Source organism: Sander lucioperca, chromosome 5, assembly GCF_008315115.2.
Source record: "Sander lucioperca isolate FBNREF2018 chromosome 5, SLUC_FBN_1.2, whole genome shotgun sequence".
Lineage (NCBI taxonomy): Eukaryota > Metazoa > Chordata > Actinopteri > Perciformes > Percidae > Sander > Sander lucioperca.
The window spans coordinates 11098838-11117561 of NC_050177.1; the positions used below are offsets into that span (position 1 = coordinate 11098838).

Consider the following 18724-nt stretch of genomic DNA (forward strand, 5'->3'; position numbering starts at 1 on the left):
TAAAGTGATGGGGCATCGCTATGCAGAGATAATTTGTCTCACCTCTATTTATTCATCTAACAGAAGTGTGAAATGCGATGTGATTTCAGCCTATGTTTCATATTTAGGCCCTAATGCGATCACACTGAGTTGTTATACCAGTATATATTTAGTGTCAGTTCATAAATGTATATGACACATAGTGAACCATTTTGAAAGATCAGACAGTGTTTTGACCACTTCAGTTTAAAGACTGATAACTTAATCCCAGACGTTTACCAAGTTTGATAGGTTTTTAATATTTAGTATTTAGCATCTTCGGGGAAATAAACATACTGTCACCAACAGCAGCAGCTCTCAGCAGACTGAGACCTCCATGACATACATTAATGTCATCCCACAGAGTGTAAAGTCACTGACCCCCTCAGGCCTCCAGCTGTAACCAGAGATCATTTTGATGTACACAGATGCCCTCTAGAGAGATTTTATAGCATTGCAGAAAAAGAAAACAAAAGAAGTGCTGGGTAATTGCATATTTACTATGATCATTGATAAATAAAACTAGATTAAAACAAAGAAATAAACGGTTTTATCAAAGTTGCTTAATACAGCTTCCCTTACATAAAATAAACAATTTAACACGTGGCATCTTCTATATACAATAGATAACACATATAGACACTTAAAACACCTGGGAGAAGGTGTAAAAATCAATGTGTATTAATTTTTCTAATAATCTTAAAATTGCACATTTCAAAGTCATTTTTTTACATTACAGATCCAGTGTCCAGCATGATAATTTTGTCCACCCTTGTGCAGTATTTGAATGAACAGAACTGAATTTGAGCTGCCAAAAAAGGTTGTTTGGCTTCAGACTTGTCACTTCTAATAGGAAGTAAATAAATACATGTTTACACAGAAACTTCACAGCTTTTTGAACCGTTGTTGTGAAGACTAAACCTGCAATGACACTTCTCGGGATGAGGATCATGAACATTTTACAAGATTGTAATGATCTAACTCTGAAATCTATTTTTTATAAATCAAATGTAGGAAAGCCATAAAGTTTGAAATATGATATCTTATTATCACCCATACACTGGGTGCTTTTGAGATTCTTTAATGAGCTACATGCTCATGCTATGTGGTTAGTAGATTTCCAGTTTTTTCCTGGCATCCCTTTCTAGGCAAGTGTGTGTCTATGTCTAATGTTTGTTTATGCTTTTTAGATCCTAGATATAAAGAAAATGAATATGTTCAGTTGCTGTCTTGATACAATCAGCTTTTAAGGGGACCTTGGTTATAAATAACCAGCATACAGTATCTATGGACCATTAACTAATGAGACAGTGATCTGGCTTTGGTTTACTCCTGCAACACACTAAAAGTAATCATCTTCAACTGTCAGAAACTGTGTTAACACTTGCAAAACTGAGGTAGCACCCCCTCACCCTCCATCTCCAGCCCCCTGAGAGTCGTAACATGCACCCCCATAGGGGCACGCCGGGTTGCTGCCTCTATTTCAGGGCCTGCTGAGATTGACAAAAAGTAAGCCTGCCATGGTCAGCAGCATCGCCACAGTCATCTCCAACATTTTTCCTTGCCTCCACTTGCGAAGATTCTCCTTCTGCTGCTCCTCCATGTGCTGCTTCCTGGCTCTCATTTCCCTCTCCCTCTGCAGCTGCTCCCCGTAGTGAGCCTGATAAAAGGCGTCAAAATCAAACATGGTCTTCCCGCCAGCTTGGGAGAATCGTCTGGCTCTGTATTGATGATGCTGTGGGGAGCCTGTGAATCTGCTCGTGGTCTCTTTGGAGGACGGTCTCCCTGCACTTTGAATGTCTGACCCACTCAGAATACCACGGTCGTACTTCCTCCTCAGGCTGATGTTGCCCAGCACTGCGTACGCCTCACTGATATCAGAGAAGCGCTGTGCGGCCTCCTTGTTGCCCTGGTTCTTGTCAGGGTGATGGATGAAGGACTGCTTGTAGTAGGCTGTCTTGACCTGGGACTGTGTGGCACTGGGGGACACTCTGAGGATGTCGTAATAGGACGTCCTGCTTCTGTACAGTGGAGGAGTATCTTCTGAGCTGCTGTCACTCCTCCAGCTGTAGCTTCTACTAGAGGCTTGCAGGGTATCAGGATGTAGTTTTAGACGCCACAGCTTCTCTGACCTCTGCTCTGCCAGAATGAAGATGACAGTGCAGAAAGCTCGCAGCTGATGGCGGGACCTGAAGGTGTCAGGATGGATGGAAACAGCTCCTCTAGTCCAGCATGTCATTTTACCAGGCAGCAGCTTCTCCTGGAGGAGAGGCTGCAGTCTTGCTGAGAGGTACAGGGCTGTTGTGTGAGCTTGCAGGCTCTCTCTGAAAAAACGGGATGAATCCAGCTTCAAAGATGTGGCACAACGCAAAGTCCCATTTTCCTGTTGACTCTCACTTGTTCTCACTCTGGAAAGTTTCTCTGATTTGCGTTGTGTTGCTCTTCTTTTTGACACTGGCTGAACTTCACGTTGATGATCCCGGCTTGATTTCTCTTTTAGCCGATTGTTACTGAAGGTGCAGTTACCCAACAGAGATCCGGGACTTTCTCCGGTGCACACCGGTCGACTCTGGTTGTTTCTGAGAGCAGACAGCCGGTAAGCTCCACTCCCCAGCCTCTGACCTACCTCTGCCATTTTACCGAGAAGGGAGCCGGCGAGCAGGCAGGAAAAATGATGCAGCATCCGGCTACGTCACATAACGAGGTACCAATAACAGTCAATGTTTACAGGAAGTACTTATCATACCCGACCAATCATTTTGCAGAAAACGGGGAACCTCAAGAGTTGACTAAACATAGGGTGTATAGTTACCTTATGTAACAGGCATAGTTTTAACAGTCTATATCTTTTGCAGTAAACAATAAATCGTTACACTCATTTCCCAAAAAACTATATTTGGTGTTCCCTTTACTTCCAAAGATGAAATAAATTGATTTTAAAACTGATATGTTTTGGAAAATTGTATTCAATTTCGAGTGTAATGAAGGTGTATTTAGTAATTATGGCCATGAAACTAAAGGACACCGTTTTTTAAACACTCTAAACATATGGCAGTAGCCTAGCATATATATTGTGTAATATGGGGATATTACACAATATATATGCTAGGCTACTGTTTGTATTATATTAGCTTTTTTCAATATTATATATAATAATATAAATATATTATTAAATAATGTATATATTGTATTATACTATTATTGTTAGTATTATGTATATTTGATTTATTATTAATTTTATGTATTTAGTTTTTACAACAGATGTGTATTGTTATTTAAATTTGTACTGGTTGATAAAAAAATAAAGAATAAACTCTAAAAAGAGTTTATGTGAGGACGATATGTTTTCGCATTACAATGATACATGTTTTTAATTTATATTTTATTTAATATCTACCCAGTAGGTGGCGATATAAGCTTCTGTTTTAGCTGGGTTGCTTTTATTAAGCTCGACGATGAAGTACTTACGTCGCTTGCAAGTGACGTCATTGCTCTTCACGTGTGGGCCGTCGGCTATCGCGATGCTATTAGCTTGTTTATGAACTGATATTATAAAATAAGCCTTCACCTTCAGATACCGGCACACAAACACAAGGACAACCAACCATGACCTCCAGCTGTCGGCGGCCGGAACACTCAGCTCCTCCAGATGTGGTCAGTGGAGTTGTGCATTGTAGTTTTTAGCTGCTAGGCTAACAGTAGTCCTGTTTGTTTTTAAAGGTCCCCTGGATATTAATATACCAGCATTTTAACAGGGAACTGAATAAACGCTGACTGGATAATAGGCTAATTAATGGCTTCTTTTTCATAAGTGTAATTAGCTCTAGTTTGTTACTTTGTGTTCCATGTTTTGGTGCATGAATGTGATGTAATGAAAAATGTAATGAGGATACACGAGAGGCACAAACTGGGGCTAGTCAGCTGACAGCCAATGTCGTGAACTGTTTAACTGTTTTTATTGAAGTGGTATTTGTTATTGATGTGCTCTCATCCCCGCAGTTCTACAATGAAGCCGAGGCAAAGAAATACTCTCAAAAGTGAGTCTGGGTGTTACTTGTGACTAGCTTTCTGTCCCTGTTTGTAGGGGAAATCTACCTTTTTACAACGCTGGTTTTTACTGAGATATAGGACACTATTTTATTCACTACTGAACGCGCACTCGCATAAAACTAATTTGGATCAAACATGCAATTAAAGCATGCAAAGTTAGTAAGTCACTAATTCAAATATATCACATAATCAACTCACTTTCCAACTTAAGGAGAGAATTGTCTGTGGTTGTAGTGCATACATTGATTTACACTTCAAATTCATTGGTATACCAATATTTCAAATTCTGCTTTAGGTTGGATTTTCCCTTTTAGATTAAAAAAATAAATAAATCCCTGTCTGATTCTGCAGACTTGCTGTGGAGCGATAGTTGCTTCAGTTGTATGATTGGAAAATCTACTAAATCCAACATCAAATCAGATGGCACTTTGCCACATTTAAAGGTTGAACTTGTTTCTTTCATAATGTATTTCCGTTGCCAGAAGTCACATATAGTGTAACTTATATCTGTGTGTGTGTTTTGTTGCTTCACAGCTCTCGAATGATTGAGATCCAGACCCAGATGTCAGAGAGAGCTGTAGAGCTTTTAAACCTGCCAGAGGGACAGCCATGCTTCCTGCTAGATGTGGGGTGAGGGAGTGACACTGACTGTCTTTGCATGCAGTATTACACTATTAACTTAAAATATAAACATAAAACCTAATTTTTGAGCAAGAAATTATACACTTTTTTTCTATTGAGCTTAAAATGAATAAGGTCACAGTTAGACTAGCCATTGTCTAAATAGGATGTACATTGTGTTTTGTTACATCACTGAAGACATCAATCAAACTTTGACTTCTGCTGCACTTTGCTTCATTAGTAGTCTATCTTCATCGTGATGATATGTACTTTAACATTCTGAATGTACTCTAATTTGTAGATGAAAAAATAACTCTATTTTATTTATTTTTTATTTGTTGTTTATTTGAATAGGGACCGATACAAAAAACATAGATTATTACATAAAGAACAATCCGATGCCTGTATCACAGTGTTTATAGCCATGACTAATTCGCAACACCTGTCCCTAGAAGGGCTTTTAACAGTTAAAATAATAAAGGAGTCAAATTTTTACAGTGAATACAATAAAATGTCCAGAAACCAGTTAGCAGCAATAAAAATAAGTGTAGTAAATAAACACATTCACTTGAACTCACACAGATGCACACCTCACATACACACAGCTATACATGTCATATGGCATGATCACACTGCTGCTGCTGCTGTATGAACCATGCTTTTGATAGTTTTTTTAAAGGTGGACATTTTTGTTAGAGTCCAGTTCCACAGATTGGCTCCTTTCACAGAAAAAACATTTTGGGCAAAAGATGTTTTACAAAATGGAACTTTACAGTCTCCACATGCAGCAGCTCTTGTGGATCTGGAGGATTCCAGCCTGTTCACAAGTTTACAAAGTGGCTCAGGTGCAAGTCCAGTCAAACATTTAAAAAACAACTTTATGTATTTAAGATTAACAAAGTTTAAGATTTTATATTTATTTAAAATGTAACAGATGTTATAGATATTGTTTTTTCGCTTTGGTGTGTTGCTACACACTTATTGTGTTTTTATATTTTATTTTATTATTTTTTTTGTTCGAATAAAATTAAAGAAAAGAAAATATTCTTTAAAGTACAGTGGTTTTGACATATTGGTGAAGCACTGCAGCATCATTACAGACACATGGAGTTTTAGATGGTGTGTCAATGAAAGAGTTGTATTGGAAGTGTTGAAAGTACTGTAATAGTCTTGTAGTGTTTGTGTTTTCACCTCATCTGTTAGCCTGGTCCTAACAGACTCTCGTACATTTCATTTGTACAGAGAGTCTGGCCACTCTCCATTGACAAGTGTTAACTTCGCTCACATCTTTCTCTGCCGCCATTACGGAACTCTAACTAGCGCGCGACCTCAACGTCATCGTTCTCAGCCACTCCCTCTGCTCGCTGATTGGACCGGTAAAGATTGGCCGGAGAAAACCGTACTGAAGGAAAATGAAAATTGAGTTACGGAAGTACGTAGGAGGGCGTTGTGTGTTTTGTGATGTGAAAGACTCGGGTGACTGTCTGTCCTCTGTCTTTCAGGTGCGGCTCTGGTCTCAGTGGAGACTTCCTGTCAGAGGAGGGACACTACTGGGTTGGAGTTGACATCAGCACCGCAATGCTGGGTTAGTTTGTCACTGTTACAATTAAACAAGAAGCAAGAGGTGGATGATGTACCAATATCTTATTGATATTGTGATGTTATACTTTTAAATCAGACAAGCTTATAGTTTATTACAAGAATAAAGTTTCAGGCACTTGTTAGGCTTTGCATATTACTAACTTAACTAACTTTAAGAACACACAGTGAGGTGCAGACCAGTGTCAGCTTCAATGCAAGTCCATCAAACTTAGAAGATGTTGCACAACTTTCTTAACTAAACATTTTCGACTTTCCTGCCTTCATCCGGGCTATATTTGTTTTGTTTGTTCATATTTATATACAATCTTATAAGTCAAGTATCAGAGGTTTCTGTCTTATCCCTCTGGATGACATTTTAACTTTTGCACAAAATAATGATATGATTTCTTATGTATTTTTTAGGTTTGGTTTATTTGTTTATTTATGCATTTACTTTAAAAGGAGGCTGTGGATACATTTCTGAAACATTGATCAAATCCCATCTTGCCTGTGACAGATGTTGCACTGGACAGAGAAGTAGAGGGAGACCTTTTAGTGGGGGACATGGGCCAGGGGATGCCTTTCCGACCTGGCACCTTCGATGGCTGCATCAGGTGAAGAACAGAGCATGCTTATGATACAAAAAAGCAAGGTTTTTGAATAATTTCTAACTCAGTTTTTCATGTACCTTTTGCGTTATGCCCTCTCAGTATTTCTGCTCTGCAGTGGCTCTGTAATGCCGACAAGAGGACACATAGTCCTCCTAAGAGACTCTACACCTTCTTTAGTACTCTCTACTCTTCTCTGGTAAGGTTTTATCACTCTTGTTTGTCTTTCCAAACATTCAGATAGATACCATATTTTACGATGAAGACCTTTGCTAGCATCTCTTTGCTCTTTGTCTTTTAGTCAAGAGGTGCACGTGCAGTTTTCCAGCTTTATCCAGAGAACTCAGAACAGGTGAAATAACGTTGTGGATGTAAAATCTGATGTTTTCTGCCGATTCCTTTACTTACCTTCAGTCTTCTTCTTTCCCCCTCCATAGCTTGAGCTGATTACGACGCAGGCCATGAGGGCAGGCTTCGGTGGAGGCATGGTGGTGGATTACCCCAACAGCAGCAAGGCTAAAAAGTCAGTACCTATCAGAAGCTGGGCTTTTATTTTGACATGGTCAGCTGCAGCCTTCTGCAATTGATTCCTTCTTAATGGCCTGTGAAATAAGCAACAGTGTACTTGCAACACAAGGCTAATTAGAACAGGATGACATTTATATTGACCCGAGTGTTTGTCACATTAGCCTCGTGATGAATTATAACATGGTCGGCCTGATTTACACTTTGTTTCCAGGTTCTTCCTGTGTCTGTTTGCTGGAGTGACAGGAGCCCTTCCCAAAGTAAGAAACAAAGGAGTTAGTGGATATTGGGGAAGTGTGTGTTTCATTTTAGCTACAACATTGATCTCTTTTTCTTCTTTTCAGGGATTGGGAACAGAAACGTCAGACAGGGCTGTTTCAAACCAGGTCCAGTATTCAGGACAGAGGTAAAGATATTCACAGCAGGTAGACACTGGAATTGTGATAGTTTGATGAAACTATTTACATGGTTGGGGGTAGCAGAGTTAGTTTCAGTCACCAGAGTTTATCTGGATTTATTTGTTTGTTTGGTGTGTTTTATTCAGAAAGATGCAATGTGATGAGATGCAGCCTGAGGCCATCTGAGCGCCAGTTGTTAAAATATTTAGTTGCTCTTATTGTGCTTACTGCTGACAATTTGCATGTGGCATTTTGTAGATACCTCAAACGTATAGGATTTTAACACATACATTTTGATTAATTGTTTGAAAATAGTTTTTTTAGTTAGTTGTTTGAGTGCTTCTTTTGTAATGCCTAACATTTGCTGGTCTCAGCTTTGCTGCTTTTCTTTATCTTCTATGATAGTATACTGAATATTATTTGGGTTTTGGACTGTTAGCTGGACAACGCAAGTCATTTAAATATTGGCCTCTGGGAAATTGTGATCACCATTTTCACTAATTTGCTTTTTACATTTTATGGTCAGAACGAGTAATCAAGGAAATTGGGAGTTGTAGCCCTACTTCACTCTGACTAGGACAATCCCTAGTTTCTTTATTGATTTACAAACAGGTCTTGGCTTCGATAAGTGCAGGTTCAGTCATACTTGCTTTGGTGAAGCCAGAAGACCGAGAGGAATCTCAAAAGGGTCGTTGTCCTGCCTGACTAAAAACCCTGTCGGGCAGCTTTTCCTCCCTTATACACAAAGATGTTGGAGTTGCTCCTCCTGGTTACACAAAGAGACTGCATGTGTGAGTGAAATATTTAGCATCAGAGGCGAGGAGCTTTTGGGTGGTTTGTCACAAAGAACAAGGTGCATTTTAAATAAGCTCATCAGCCACACTATTTCTTTGTGAAGATGCCGGTTCAAAAACATGAAGGGGAAATCGGCGAAGAAGGGGCGAGATTGGATCTTTGAGAAGAAGGAGAGGAGGAGAAGGCAGGGACGGTATGTACAGGACAGTGTTTTAAACTCTTTCAGGACAAACTTGGATTTTTTTTTTTATCTTGTGCTGAAATATTCATGCTCTAAATAATGTAATATACTTAAGTTTAGCTTCAACTGAATCACCTCTTGATGAGCTGTATTTTGTAACACTTGCTGACGCCTCCTCTCTCTCTGCTGTGTGTTTGTTGGCCTGCAGGGAGGTTCGAGCCGACACAAAATACACTGGACGTCAGAGAAGACCTAATTTCTAACTGACTCATGCAGCTGAGCCTTCATTAGCTCTTGTCTGTACCACCCCACACACACATTCACCCCTCGAACTGCAGAGTGTTTGGACTTCCAACTCTTAAAGTGGATGAGATGCAAGAGTAAAATGCTATAATGGCCAATCATTTTTACTTTTGGTTGAGTGTTTGTTTCTGACAAATGGTAGTAATATTGCACTCTCCCTGTTCATGTTGGCTGGAAGATACAAAGTACACACGGACAGACATTTGTACTTTTCATAAATAAATGATACATGCAGATGTATGCGTTGTCCCCGTTCATTCAAGGTTAAAGAAACGGGAGTCATAAGGGGAAAATGTAACTAAATGAACTTTAAAATGGAATAAAATGACAAATTGCAGCTGCAACTATCACAAATGTTATTTCGTTTTATGTAGACTGTTATTATCCGTAGAATAGTACATAAAAGACCTGTCCAATCTAATAAAGACATGTCGACTGTTGATAATATAATCAAAATGGCTCTTAAGTAAGAAAACAACACACTAAATGAATTGATAAAATTTAAAATCCCACATGGACATATGCAGGCATCGTAAAAAAACAACAAAAAAAACTAAAGGAACTTATTTATATTTTATTATGAAACTGTACAAGCCCATGTATGACACATTTCTAAGTCGCTCGTGTATTATATAAAAATTAATTTCAAGATCTTTTGCTGGTTCCATTTCAATGGAACCAGCAAAAGATCTTGAAATTAATGTTGCTGGTTCCATTTCAGTGTGCACACTGAAATGGAACCAGCAAAAGATCTTGAAATTAATTTTTAGCCGACAGTAGCCGACAGAGGTCGCTGTGCGCGTTGGCACATTGGGAGCCACCTGGGCGTTATCTCTGAACCTGCTCAATCGATAATCAAATCCAACCCAGTGTCGACGCTCAGCCACGCGCTCTGAGGGGCTCTCTTCTTGTCAGTCTAACATTCAGTAAGTCAGACTGACTTTAACGGAACAAACGGAAACGAGGGCCATATAAAAAGAAAGGTCAATTAGTGCGGATTGAAGAGGAAGTTGAAGGTGTGTAATGGGTTAACGGCGGAAGGCCTCGCCTCACCTTTTAGTGCGCGTCACCCGGCTCCGTAAAGTGGTCCCACCATCCAAACCAAAGGGGGAAATCACCGCCTCTCGACTCCGCCAGACGCGCACCCTCGCCTCGGTCGGTCTCACATCATCCTGTCGGTCTCCGCCCCGCCGCTCCATCACCACACACAGCCAGAAGACATCGGGAACTGGAGGAATACGAGTGATTTACCGGAGCCATGAAGGACCGAATGCAAGAACTTAAACATGTAAGTTACTGATTGATTCTTTTAAACTGTAATCATTCACCTGTTCTGTGAATAGATGCATTTTAGCCTTTATAAAAGCGTCTTCAGACAGCACAGATCCACAGAGCGGGGTTCGCTGATTGAGCAACAGTTGTGACTCTCGGGGGTCTGATGGAGGCTGAAATAATGTGGTTTATCACAAGCAACAGGCGCATATTGTTCCCAATACTGTGCGGGTAAAGAAGCTGATATGAAGTCGTTTTCTCCTTATTCTCCAAACGAAAAATCACTTTGATCCTGCCTGCTTAGCTATTCTTTAAGCATATAACCAGGGCTATTGCATCTCTGGGACTCAAGAGGGTGCTTACTTTGTATTTAATGGTATTTAAACTCCATAGGTTCAATAACTTAACATGCCATTTTCAATTTAAGCATTTTCGTGTGTGTGTGTGTGTGTGTGTGTGTGTGTGTGTGTGTGAGAGAGCGTGCGAGATCGATATGACCAACTATGGGTGTGTGATTTGAAATGGGAAATTGGTCCCAGCTCGCCCATTCCGCCCTCTGCGGGTTATAAAAAAAAAAAAAGCTATGTGCATGTGGAGAGAGTCCTCATAAGAGATATTAATCATAAGAAATAGAGCCTTCAAATCGTTATTCTACGTTTTTAAGTATAATAGTTAAGGATGCATAACTGATAGGTTTTTGACTTGACTGATTGTGTGGGGGGGGGAGGGTAGTAAAGTGTCCTTGTCAGATCTGGGTAACTGGCAGTTTAACTGAGGAGAGGGGAGCGAACAATTTACGATTCCCAGTTTTCAATGAAGATCTAGCTATGAATTGGCCTCAAGAGACATCCAGTGTGTGTGTGTGTGTGAGAGAGAGGCGTGTCTCCAGCCTCCCTCCTTGCAATATTGGAGGATGCAGTTGTACGATTAAGAGAGAGAGAGAGCCTTAATCGTTCTCACCAGCTTCAGTGAGAAACACAAATTGATCAGGATTTAGATCAATGGAATGTCAGCTGCTGATTCTATTTTCTTTAACTATTGTTGATCATATCCTTCATCTTCTGAGAAATGGAAGCTGGAGCGGCCTCAGCCAGACCAATTTCAGGCAATCCAGACCAAATAAAATTGAAGTAAATTGCATGTCACAGACTGTTATTTCCCATCAGCACTAGAGTGATATTGTTTTCCATTTGCAGCCTCAAATTGATGCATTTTCTTGACTCGTGCAGATGTCTGTGGGTCTTAGCAGCACATTACAACACCACAGTGTTGGATACATGTGTGGTTGTATAAAAGCTCTGAACTAGTGTGCAATGCACTAGGACTTCCTGCAACTAAGTATGTTAAATATTGTCAACAATCTGCCTTTTTTTTTAAAAAGATATTTATTGTACCAGATAAATGCCAGTAACAAGTTCCCAGAATCACATCTGTCCAACCAATAGTACAAATTCAAAGATATTTAATTCACAGTGGCAAGTAGCAAATGCTTACATTTGAGAAGCTGGAACCAGCTAATTTAGTCAGATTTGCTTGCTAAAGGATCGATAAGTTTATGTATGTTTTTATTTAGTTTCAGCTATAGGGAACAAAACATTTTAAGTTCTAGCTTCAATTTGGAGAAATGCTGTAACTTGTGCAAATGACCCTGCTGGGATTGGTTAAGGTTGCATTAAATAGAACGGTCATTTCAAATAGCATAGATCATTTGCAGTTCTCCCATCATCATCTTAACCCCTAAAGCTGACAAACCCACCTCTTTCTGCTTTCACATACCTTGCTGGGCTGTCATTGGACTTTGCTTCAGATTTTCAAGATGGAAAAGTTGGTGGCTGTTCTGGAAATATTGTCATTAAATTAAAAAAAAAGAATGCACAAACATTTCGTTTTTGGATACATTTGTGGCAAGAAATAGGTCGTGCAGTTGCAGCCTTGCACTACATTTTCTATCTCCATTGTGTAGTTGTAATAGTTTTGAATAAGATTTGGAGTCCCTCCAAGAATTAGATTTAGATGCCCCATGATCCTGGGAACTTTGTTGCTGGGAAACAGCTCCTGTAGGATAGTTAAAGGTAAACTGGTCTCTTGTGAAGGGCCAAAGGGAAAAAAAACAGTTCAATGTGGATAACTGGGGTTAGACTTTTCACATTTATTGCATGTAAAGGCAAGTAAAAATGTATCAACACAAAATCTAGTGCCTAGGCTTTCTTGACATGAATGTTAGATTTTAGGAAGGAATGCACCGATGCAACTTTTTCTCTCCTGATACTGAGTCCTCGGCTGCGACTTAATGAACCTAATGGTGACAGTGGAAACATTACATTTTATAATGACAATGACAAGGAAACTGTATTTATTGTGGATGGTGACTTCAGCACTGATGCTTCTCATTGGATTTTTGCATCTCTATTTTTTTTTTTTTTACCATATTTGTTCAATTTGGATTTGTTAATCTTCTTAAAGTTTAATGTTGTTAGTCCTCTCATGTGAAAATATTCGTTTTGTGCTACGTTTTGCTAATTGCTAAAATGGGTGAAATAATGTAATTTCGAATAACATATTACAAAGATATCATATCGCACAAGTGTTAATTTTCACATACAACCCAGAAGACTGAGCTTTACAGATTGCGTTGCTTCTGTGTCTTTGTGTGTGTGTTTTCACACTGCTAGTTTACTCACCCATGTGCTTACTGCTTATGTGTCATTTTGGCAGGGAATTGAGTTTTGCTCATATTTGTGTGAGAGTGCAGGTTCTGCTCCAACATTGCCCATATGCACATAGCTATATGAGCTCAACACCTGTGTACAACTCTGCTCTTCCAGTAGCTCATTAGCTTGCTGCCTAAAAACTGTCAGTCTCAATAACTAAAATGGTCATACGCTCCCAGTCGGCCAAGCATTGATTTAATGACAGATGGCGCAGATAAGATGCGTTTGTCAGCCGTCTTCAAGCTCTGAAACCTAAGGTGGAAACATAAAGATGAGGTTATTACAGATTTCACACACCGCAGGAACTGTTATCAATCAAATGTTATTGTTTATCTGCCGACGTTTTATCAGCTCCATCGTTTTTTCTTCTGGTCTTGTCGTTTGATTGACCATATCTGCCTCTTTTCCCATCTCCGTCTCTTTTTAATAATAACCCTCTCTTTTCTTTTATCCCCTCAGTAATGGTGAGTTCCTCCGTTATTGCTCTTTTCCTATCAGTGATTTATCAGATGGCTTCCTGTCCTCCCTTTTACTTTTCATTCTCCCTTCTGCCCCCTCTTTGCAGCTTTTTTAGTCAGTGTTCGTATTGGTTCAGGCAGCTCTTTGTGTGTGTGCATGGCAGGAGTACTCACTGTCACTGCCTGTTTGGCGTTAGAGTGACACATTAACTAACAGGATGGACGTGGAGCACCGACTCAGGCGCTCTGTGTGTCTTTGATTCTTGTTTCTTTTCATTATCCTTTCTCTTTTTTTTCTCCTCACATCCATCTCACCTTTATTCCAATTCATTCCATGCCATCACCTCTTTTTCTTTTTTCCACGACCTGATCTTGGCTGCTAACACTTTGTCAGTGACACAAATAACAGTGTGGGAACAAAGCCACGTTGGTTGCTGTTAAATCGAACACTGAGCCACGAGGGTCAGAGGTTTTATTGGTCCTAATTCAAAGTTTCAAGCCTCTGCAAACGAGGGAATAAAGCAGCAGCAAAATGCGCTGTCATCATCCTATAGTGTTGCTATTAAGAAAGGCACATGCATACACACATTATTCTTCACATAAAGGCTGCATAATTGCATTACTGAGCTGTGAAATGAGTGTGACCCCTCTGGAAATTCACCAGAAACGTGTCTGTCTTTGCAAATTAGGTGACAATTCCAATATCAGCTGCTAATAAGTTATTGTTGAAATGTGTGAATGGGTGGTCCATTGGATCACCATGCATTAACATTATCCTTATCCGGTGAAGCATGAAATAATGGCTCATATTTATGTTAGTTTCTTGAGCTGTCTTCTACCTGTGAGCGTTCCTTGAAATCAACATCTGCTGATGGGTTTTATAGTGTTGACCGTGTGGTAGGGCTGGGCAATATATCAATATTATATCGACATTGTGATATGAGACTAGATATTGTCTTAAATTTTGGATATTGTAATATGAAACAAGTGTTGTCTTTCCTAGTTTTACAAGCTGCATTACAGTAAAATGATGTCATTTTGTGAACTTACCAGACTGTATAGCTGTTCTATTATTTGCCTTTACTCACGTAGTCATTAAATCCACGTTACTGATGATTATATATCAAAAATCTAATTATAAAAATATTTTGTGAAAGCACCAAATGTCAACCCCACAATATCGCCGCAATATCGATATCGAGGTATTAGGTCAAAAATATTGTGATATTTCATTTTCTCCATATCGCCCAGCCCTACCGTGTGGTAAAATCTTGTTGCTTATTCTCGTGCAGCTGTCGAGGCATCAGCTAATGTATATCCTGATAATAAATAAAGACGATTGTGTAATCAAACTTTCCCCATCTGCAGTGGGAGAATTAGCTTTGGGTCATCTTTGTTAGCGCTGCTAAAATTAAATTTGTAATGTGCAGACCTCTCCTTTCACATCATCTCATAATCAGTGGCAGCAGAGTGGTTCTTTAGCAGTGCAGATAACGCCTTTTGTTGGAGATTAAGGCTATGAACTGACTTCATCAGCCCCCTCATCAGTAGCTCTGTCTGTCTTTGATGGGTGATAATCTTTCATAATAATAATAATATGCTTAATATTGTCCATGTGAGGCTAAACAGACACTTTTAACTAACAAGACCTCCAAAGTAAACAACCAAATACATTACTTGACACGAGTTGACCCGCAGAAGGACATATGGGTGTTTTTCTGACCTGATGGCTCGATCGGCTGGACATCATTTGTCAGTTCCCACCAAAACTGTTACAAACCACAAAATTACTTTGTTAGGACAAGATCATGGTTTGGTTTAAATCAACTACTTGCAATAACGTTTTGGCCTTTTGTGGGCAGCGGAAGCTGTGAACACCATACTGACATATCTTTATATTATAGTTGATATGGCAAACTTGTTATGTTAATGTTTTATTTATTTACACATCCAGTAGATAGCTGGATTTAGCTCTGTTTTTGGTCTGCTAATATCTGGACAACGCTCCACTATGTTCACCAGCTAGTTAGTCTGTCTGCTGTTTGATGCCGAGCAGGTACCGTACAGTGGCCTTTTAGAGCTTTGCCTTTTGAGGCTGAAAACATGGTTAAAAGAAGTCAATTTTGACTGCAGTTTGGCATTTGGTTGACCCATCCATGGACTCCAAAATTCTTCCTCTGCGACCTTTTGTGGCTAACAGCTAGTCACACTATTTCCTCCTCACTTCCTGATGCACAAGAATCATACTTCCTACTGTGGCTATTTGCTAAAACAACAGATGATATTTTTTACGTTTAGTCAATTGACAGACAGACTATTAATCTGCAGCGACTTTGATAGTTGATTAATTACTGAAGGCATTTTCAAGCAAAAACATTTTCCCAGTTCCACCTTCTGATATGTGAGGAGTTTCTGCTTTTGTTTTTCTTATGTGATAGAAAACTGAATATCTTTAAAGTTTTGGACTGTTTGTCAGACAAAACAAACATTTGTGAAGACATTACTTTGGGCTTTAGGAAATTATGATTAAATACTATTTTCTGACATCTTAAAAACAAAACGTTAATAAATGAATCAAGAAAATTACTCAATAATGAAAACAATATTTAGTTTTTTTTTTTTTTTTTTTTAATTGTGTACATCTCTGCCTCTTTCCACCTCTGTTTTCTGATATTTTTCTTGGCTTTTCTCTGCACTTGTCATCCTACAGTGTTTTCATCTGTCCCTCTTACTGCGATGATTCTTTTTCTACATGCTGCCATTCCTTGACATCCTCCTCACTCTCTGTTACATTTCCCCCATATCTACGATATAATTGTGTTAGTGGTGCACTGGTGCTGTCATAATCCTTCATGGTCAGCGAGGCACTCTGAATATACCCCACAGGGGAATAGGGAGAAGGAACTGGGGGTGGGAAAAGCCATGGCACATGTGGTGACAGCACATCTCTTTTCCCTGCCTGTGATCTGTCATTAAAGTTCAACTGAAGCTTTATGACATTTTCTCACCCACTCCTGCAAGGCTGAACACTAGTCTCGCTTTACCAGATTATTCACACGCTGCAGAGCGGAGTAGGGTCTGGCTAGCCAACACAGCATTCCAGGATGGGAGAAAAACATACTCTTATTTATTGGCATTTCTTTAAACCAATCACAATCCTCATGGGCGGCGCTAAGCTCTGCACGCAGCCGCTGCGTAGTGCGAGAGAAAACTCAGATTAGACAGATAGTCTAGCTAGCTGTCTTAATTTACCCAGCAGAGATCTGAGGAGACAGTTAACCATAGTCCTCATAAATCCACCGAAGTTTAAAATTCCAACAAAAAAGAAAGCGGAAGGAAACGGAAATCGGCGAAAATATATGCATCCGGCGGAATTTCCTGCGACAGCGGAGCAATCCTGGAAGTCAAGGATATACACTAGCTGACCGAGCACCCACAACTGCATACACACATGCCCGGGGCAGAACAGTTTGTGTATGAAAATTCTCAACAGCATGTAATTTATGTATTCATATCCATACCCATTGGCCAATTACGTGCTAACAAGCCAAAATGGAAGTAAGCATCCACTATTTAGTCTAAAAGGTCAGTCGTCTCTTCTGAGTCCTTGCAGCAGAAAGAGTTATCTGTGTGAGAACTGACAGCTGCGGACATTTGAAGTCTGGCCTAAAATTGATTATCATTGATTTGTGAAAGACGCGCTATTATTGCATCATAAGTCATTATTTAACCTTTCATAGTGTGGCAGCTTGCAAATTTGTATTTAGGCGTGTTTAAATGTCATCACTTTGATAATTACATTGTTATAGGTTAGAAAGATGTGAGGGAGGCAAAGGGTGTGAAAGACAGAGAGGAAAATGGAAGGAAGAGCAAAAGAGGGATACAATGTGGGAAAAAGATAAACCCAAGAGGAAGAGAATTGCATGAGGAAAGTTTATTTGTCATTCCATAATTCATAATAATACACAGTAGAACAAGACATTTCTCTCAGGACCAGGTAATAATAAGGCAGACACAACATAAAATCATCTAAAGTGTAAGTTTGGTTGGATAAATTAGTCTCAAGGAAGGATAATGAGATGTTAAAGAAGAAAAGAGAAACACAAAGTGAAGGCGTGAGGGGGATGAGTGAGACAAAGGTAACCAAGTCCATGTTGTGTGGGCACAAATGGGAATCTGAAGTCTGGAGGAAGGAGAGTGAGAGAGAAGAAGGCGAGAGAATGATGGACAGGAAGAATGAGAAAGAAAAAAGGAAGATGATTAAAGGGGCAGGACGTTGAGGAGGATTGTTAGGAAAAAAAGGAAATTGTTTCTCATGCACACACTTTGACTCTGTGCTGCTGTGATGGCAGCGCTTCATCTCTTCTCCCACCCACATTCTTCTTCTTTGTGTTACTGCTGAACCCCGCTCGCTGCGGGCAGGGCTGATAAAATCACCCTGTTAACCTCGGCCCAGATCTGTTTCTCACTGGAATGCAAAGCAGGAACTAGATGTACAGTTTGTCTATTTGAACAAAAATCCAAAAGAAAATCCCATATAAAAAGTCACAGTAAAATGATGTGCCTGCAGAGCAAACACAGCCAAGAGCCCTTTCACATGAGCCCTTAAAGGGGAACTATGCAGTTTTTTTTAGCTTAATTTACCTTAACTGAACAGCTTCGGAGTCATTGGAATGGTTCTATGACTTTTTTCGAGTTGAATGGTGGTCGTCTCGCTCCCCCCTAACGCCTGTGAGCGGAAAAACCACCATTGCGACTCGCCGGCCCAGAGTTGCAAGGCAGAAAGCTAGGAAAGCATTGTTGGAGGAACAGAGAAAGAGGAAACGGCAGACTGACCGAGTGAGGACTCAGACACAAGTAAACATCGGAGCTACCAAATATCTATTCCGAAGCTGTAGGGGGAGCTCTATAGAGAAATCTGCGAGAAAACAGCGAAGAAATGGCCCAAACTGCATAGCGCCCCTTTAAAGAGTGACGATTAAATCTCTGTAAGCGTTATCAATGGAGATTCACAATAAAAGGATAGTAGCAGTTAGCAGTGAGAAATGTCTTGGGGTAAAGGTTTACGCAATTTGATGGATTGAATTCCAGACTCTAGAACCACTTTGAGAAACTCTTATGGCCCTGACACACCTACCCGATAATGAAGACAGATTCAGCAACTGTATGGCCTATTTCTCGCTTAAAATGTTTTCAGAAACAC

At 39.8% G+C, this 18724-nt stretch overlaps 3 protein-coding genes across 7 annotated transcripts in view; 2 read left to right on the forward strand and 1 right to left on the reverse strand.

Annotated features, from left to right (window-relative positions):
• Window positions 1-507: 507 nt before the first annotated feature.
• dnajc30b (DnaJ (Hsp40) homolog, subfamily C, member 30b) lies at window positions 508-2717 on the reverse strand. The gene has a single exon (XM_031296603.2). The coding sequence runs from the start codon at window positions 2699-2701 to the stop codon at window positions 1502-1504; it is 1200 nt and encodes a 399-aa protein (XP_031152463.1). The 5' UTR covers window positions 2702-2717; the 3' UTR covers window positions 508-1501.
• A 736-nt stretch (window positions 2718-3453) lies between these two features.
• Window positions 3454-9424, forward strand: bud23 (BUD23 rRNA methyltransferase and ribosome maturation factor). Its single transcript, XM_031296602.2, has 12 exons — window positions 3454-3672; window positions 4018-4055; window positions 4603-4698; window positions 6192-6274; window positions 6788-6884; window positions 6981-7077; window positions 7180-7230; window positions 7316-7401; window positions 7618-7663; window positions 7748-7809; window positions 8700-8789; window positions 8986-9424. Exons 1-12 carry the CDS (start codon window positions 3625-3627, stop codon window positions 9038-9040), a joined length of 849 nt encoding a protein of 282 aa, XP_031152462.1. The 5' UTR covers window positions 3454-3624; the 3' UTR covers window positions 9041-9424.
• Window positions 9425-9903: 479 nt separating this feature from the next.
• The window catches only part of LOC116047681 (syntaxin-1A-like), a 59842-nt gene continuing 51021 nt past the window's right edge, over window positions 9904-18724 (forward strand). Inside the window, exon 1 of one of the 5 annotated variants that reach the window (XM_031296600.2) lies at window positions 9904-10368. In XM_031296600.2, the coding sequence (XP_031152460.1) occupies window positions 10339-10368 (30 nt within the window). In that variant the 5' untranslated portion in view covers window positions 9904-10338. The remainder of the gene's footprint in view (window positions 10369-18724) is intronic. The other 4 variants (XM_031296599.2, XM_036001291.1, XM_031296601.2 and 1 more) reach the window with 4 other exon arrangements.

Excerpts from the sequence above, each read along its gene's own strand:
- dnajc30b (XM_031296603.2), bottom strand. The coding sequence starts at position 2,701 with ATGCTGCATCATTTTTCCTGCCTGCTCGCCGGCTCCCTTCTCGGTAAA.
- bud23 (XM_031296602.2), top strand. The coding sequence starts at position 3,625 with ATGACCTCCAGCTGTCGGCGGCCGGAACACTCAGCTCCTCCAGATGTG. Across the intron at positions 7,078-7,179 it reads GTACTCTCTACTCTTCTCTG|TCAAGAGGTGCACGTGCAGT; the intron begins GTAAGGTTTTAT and ends TTTGTCTTTTAG. Across the intron at positions 8,790-8,985 it reads AGGAGGAGAAGGCAGGGACG|GGAGGTTCGAGCCGACACAA; the intron begins GTATGTACAGGA and ends GTTGGCCTGCAG.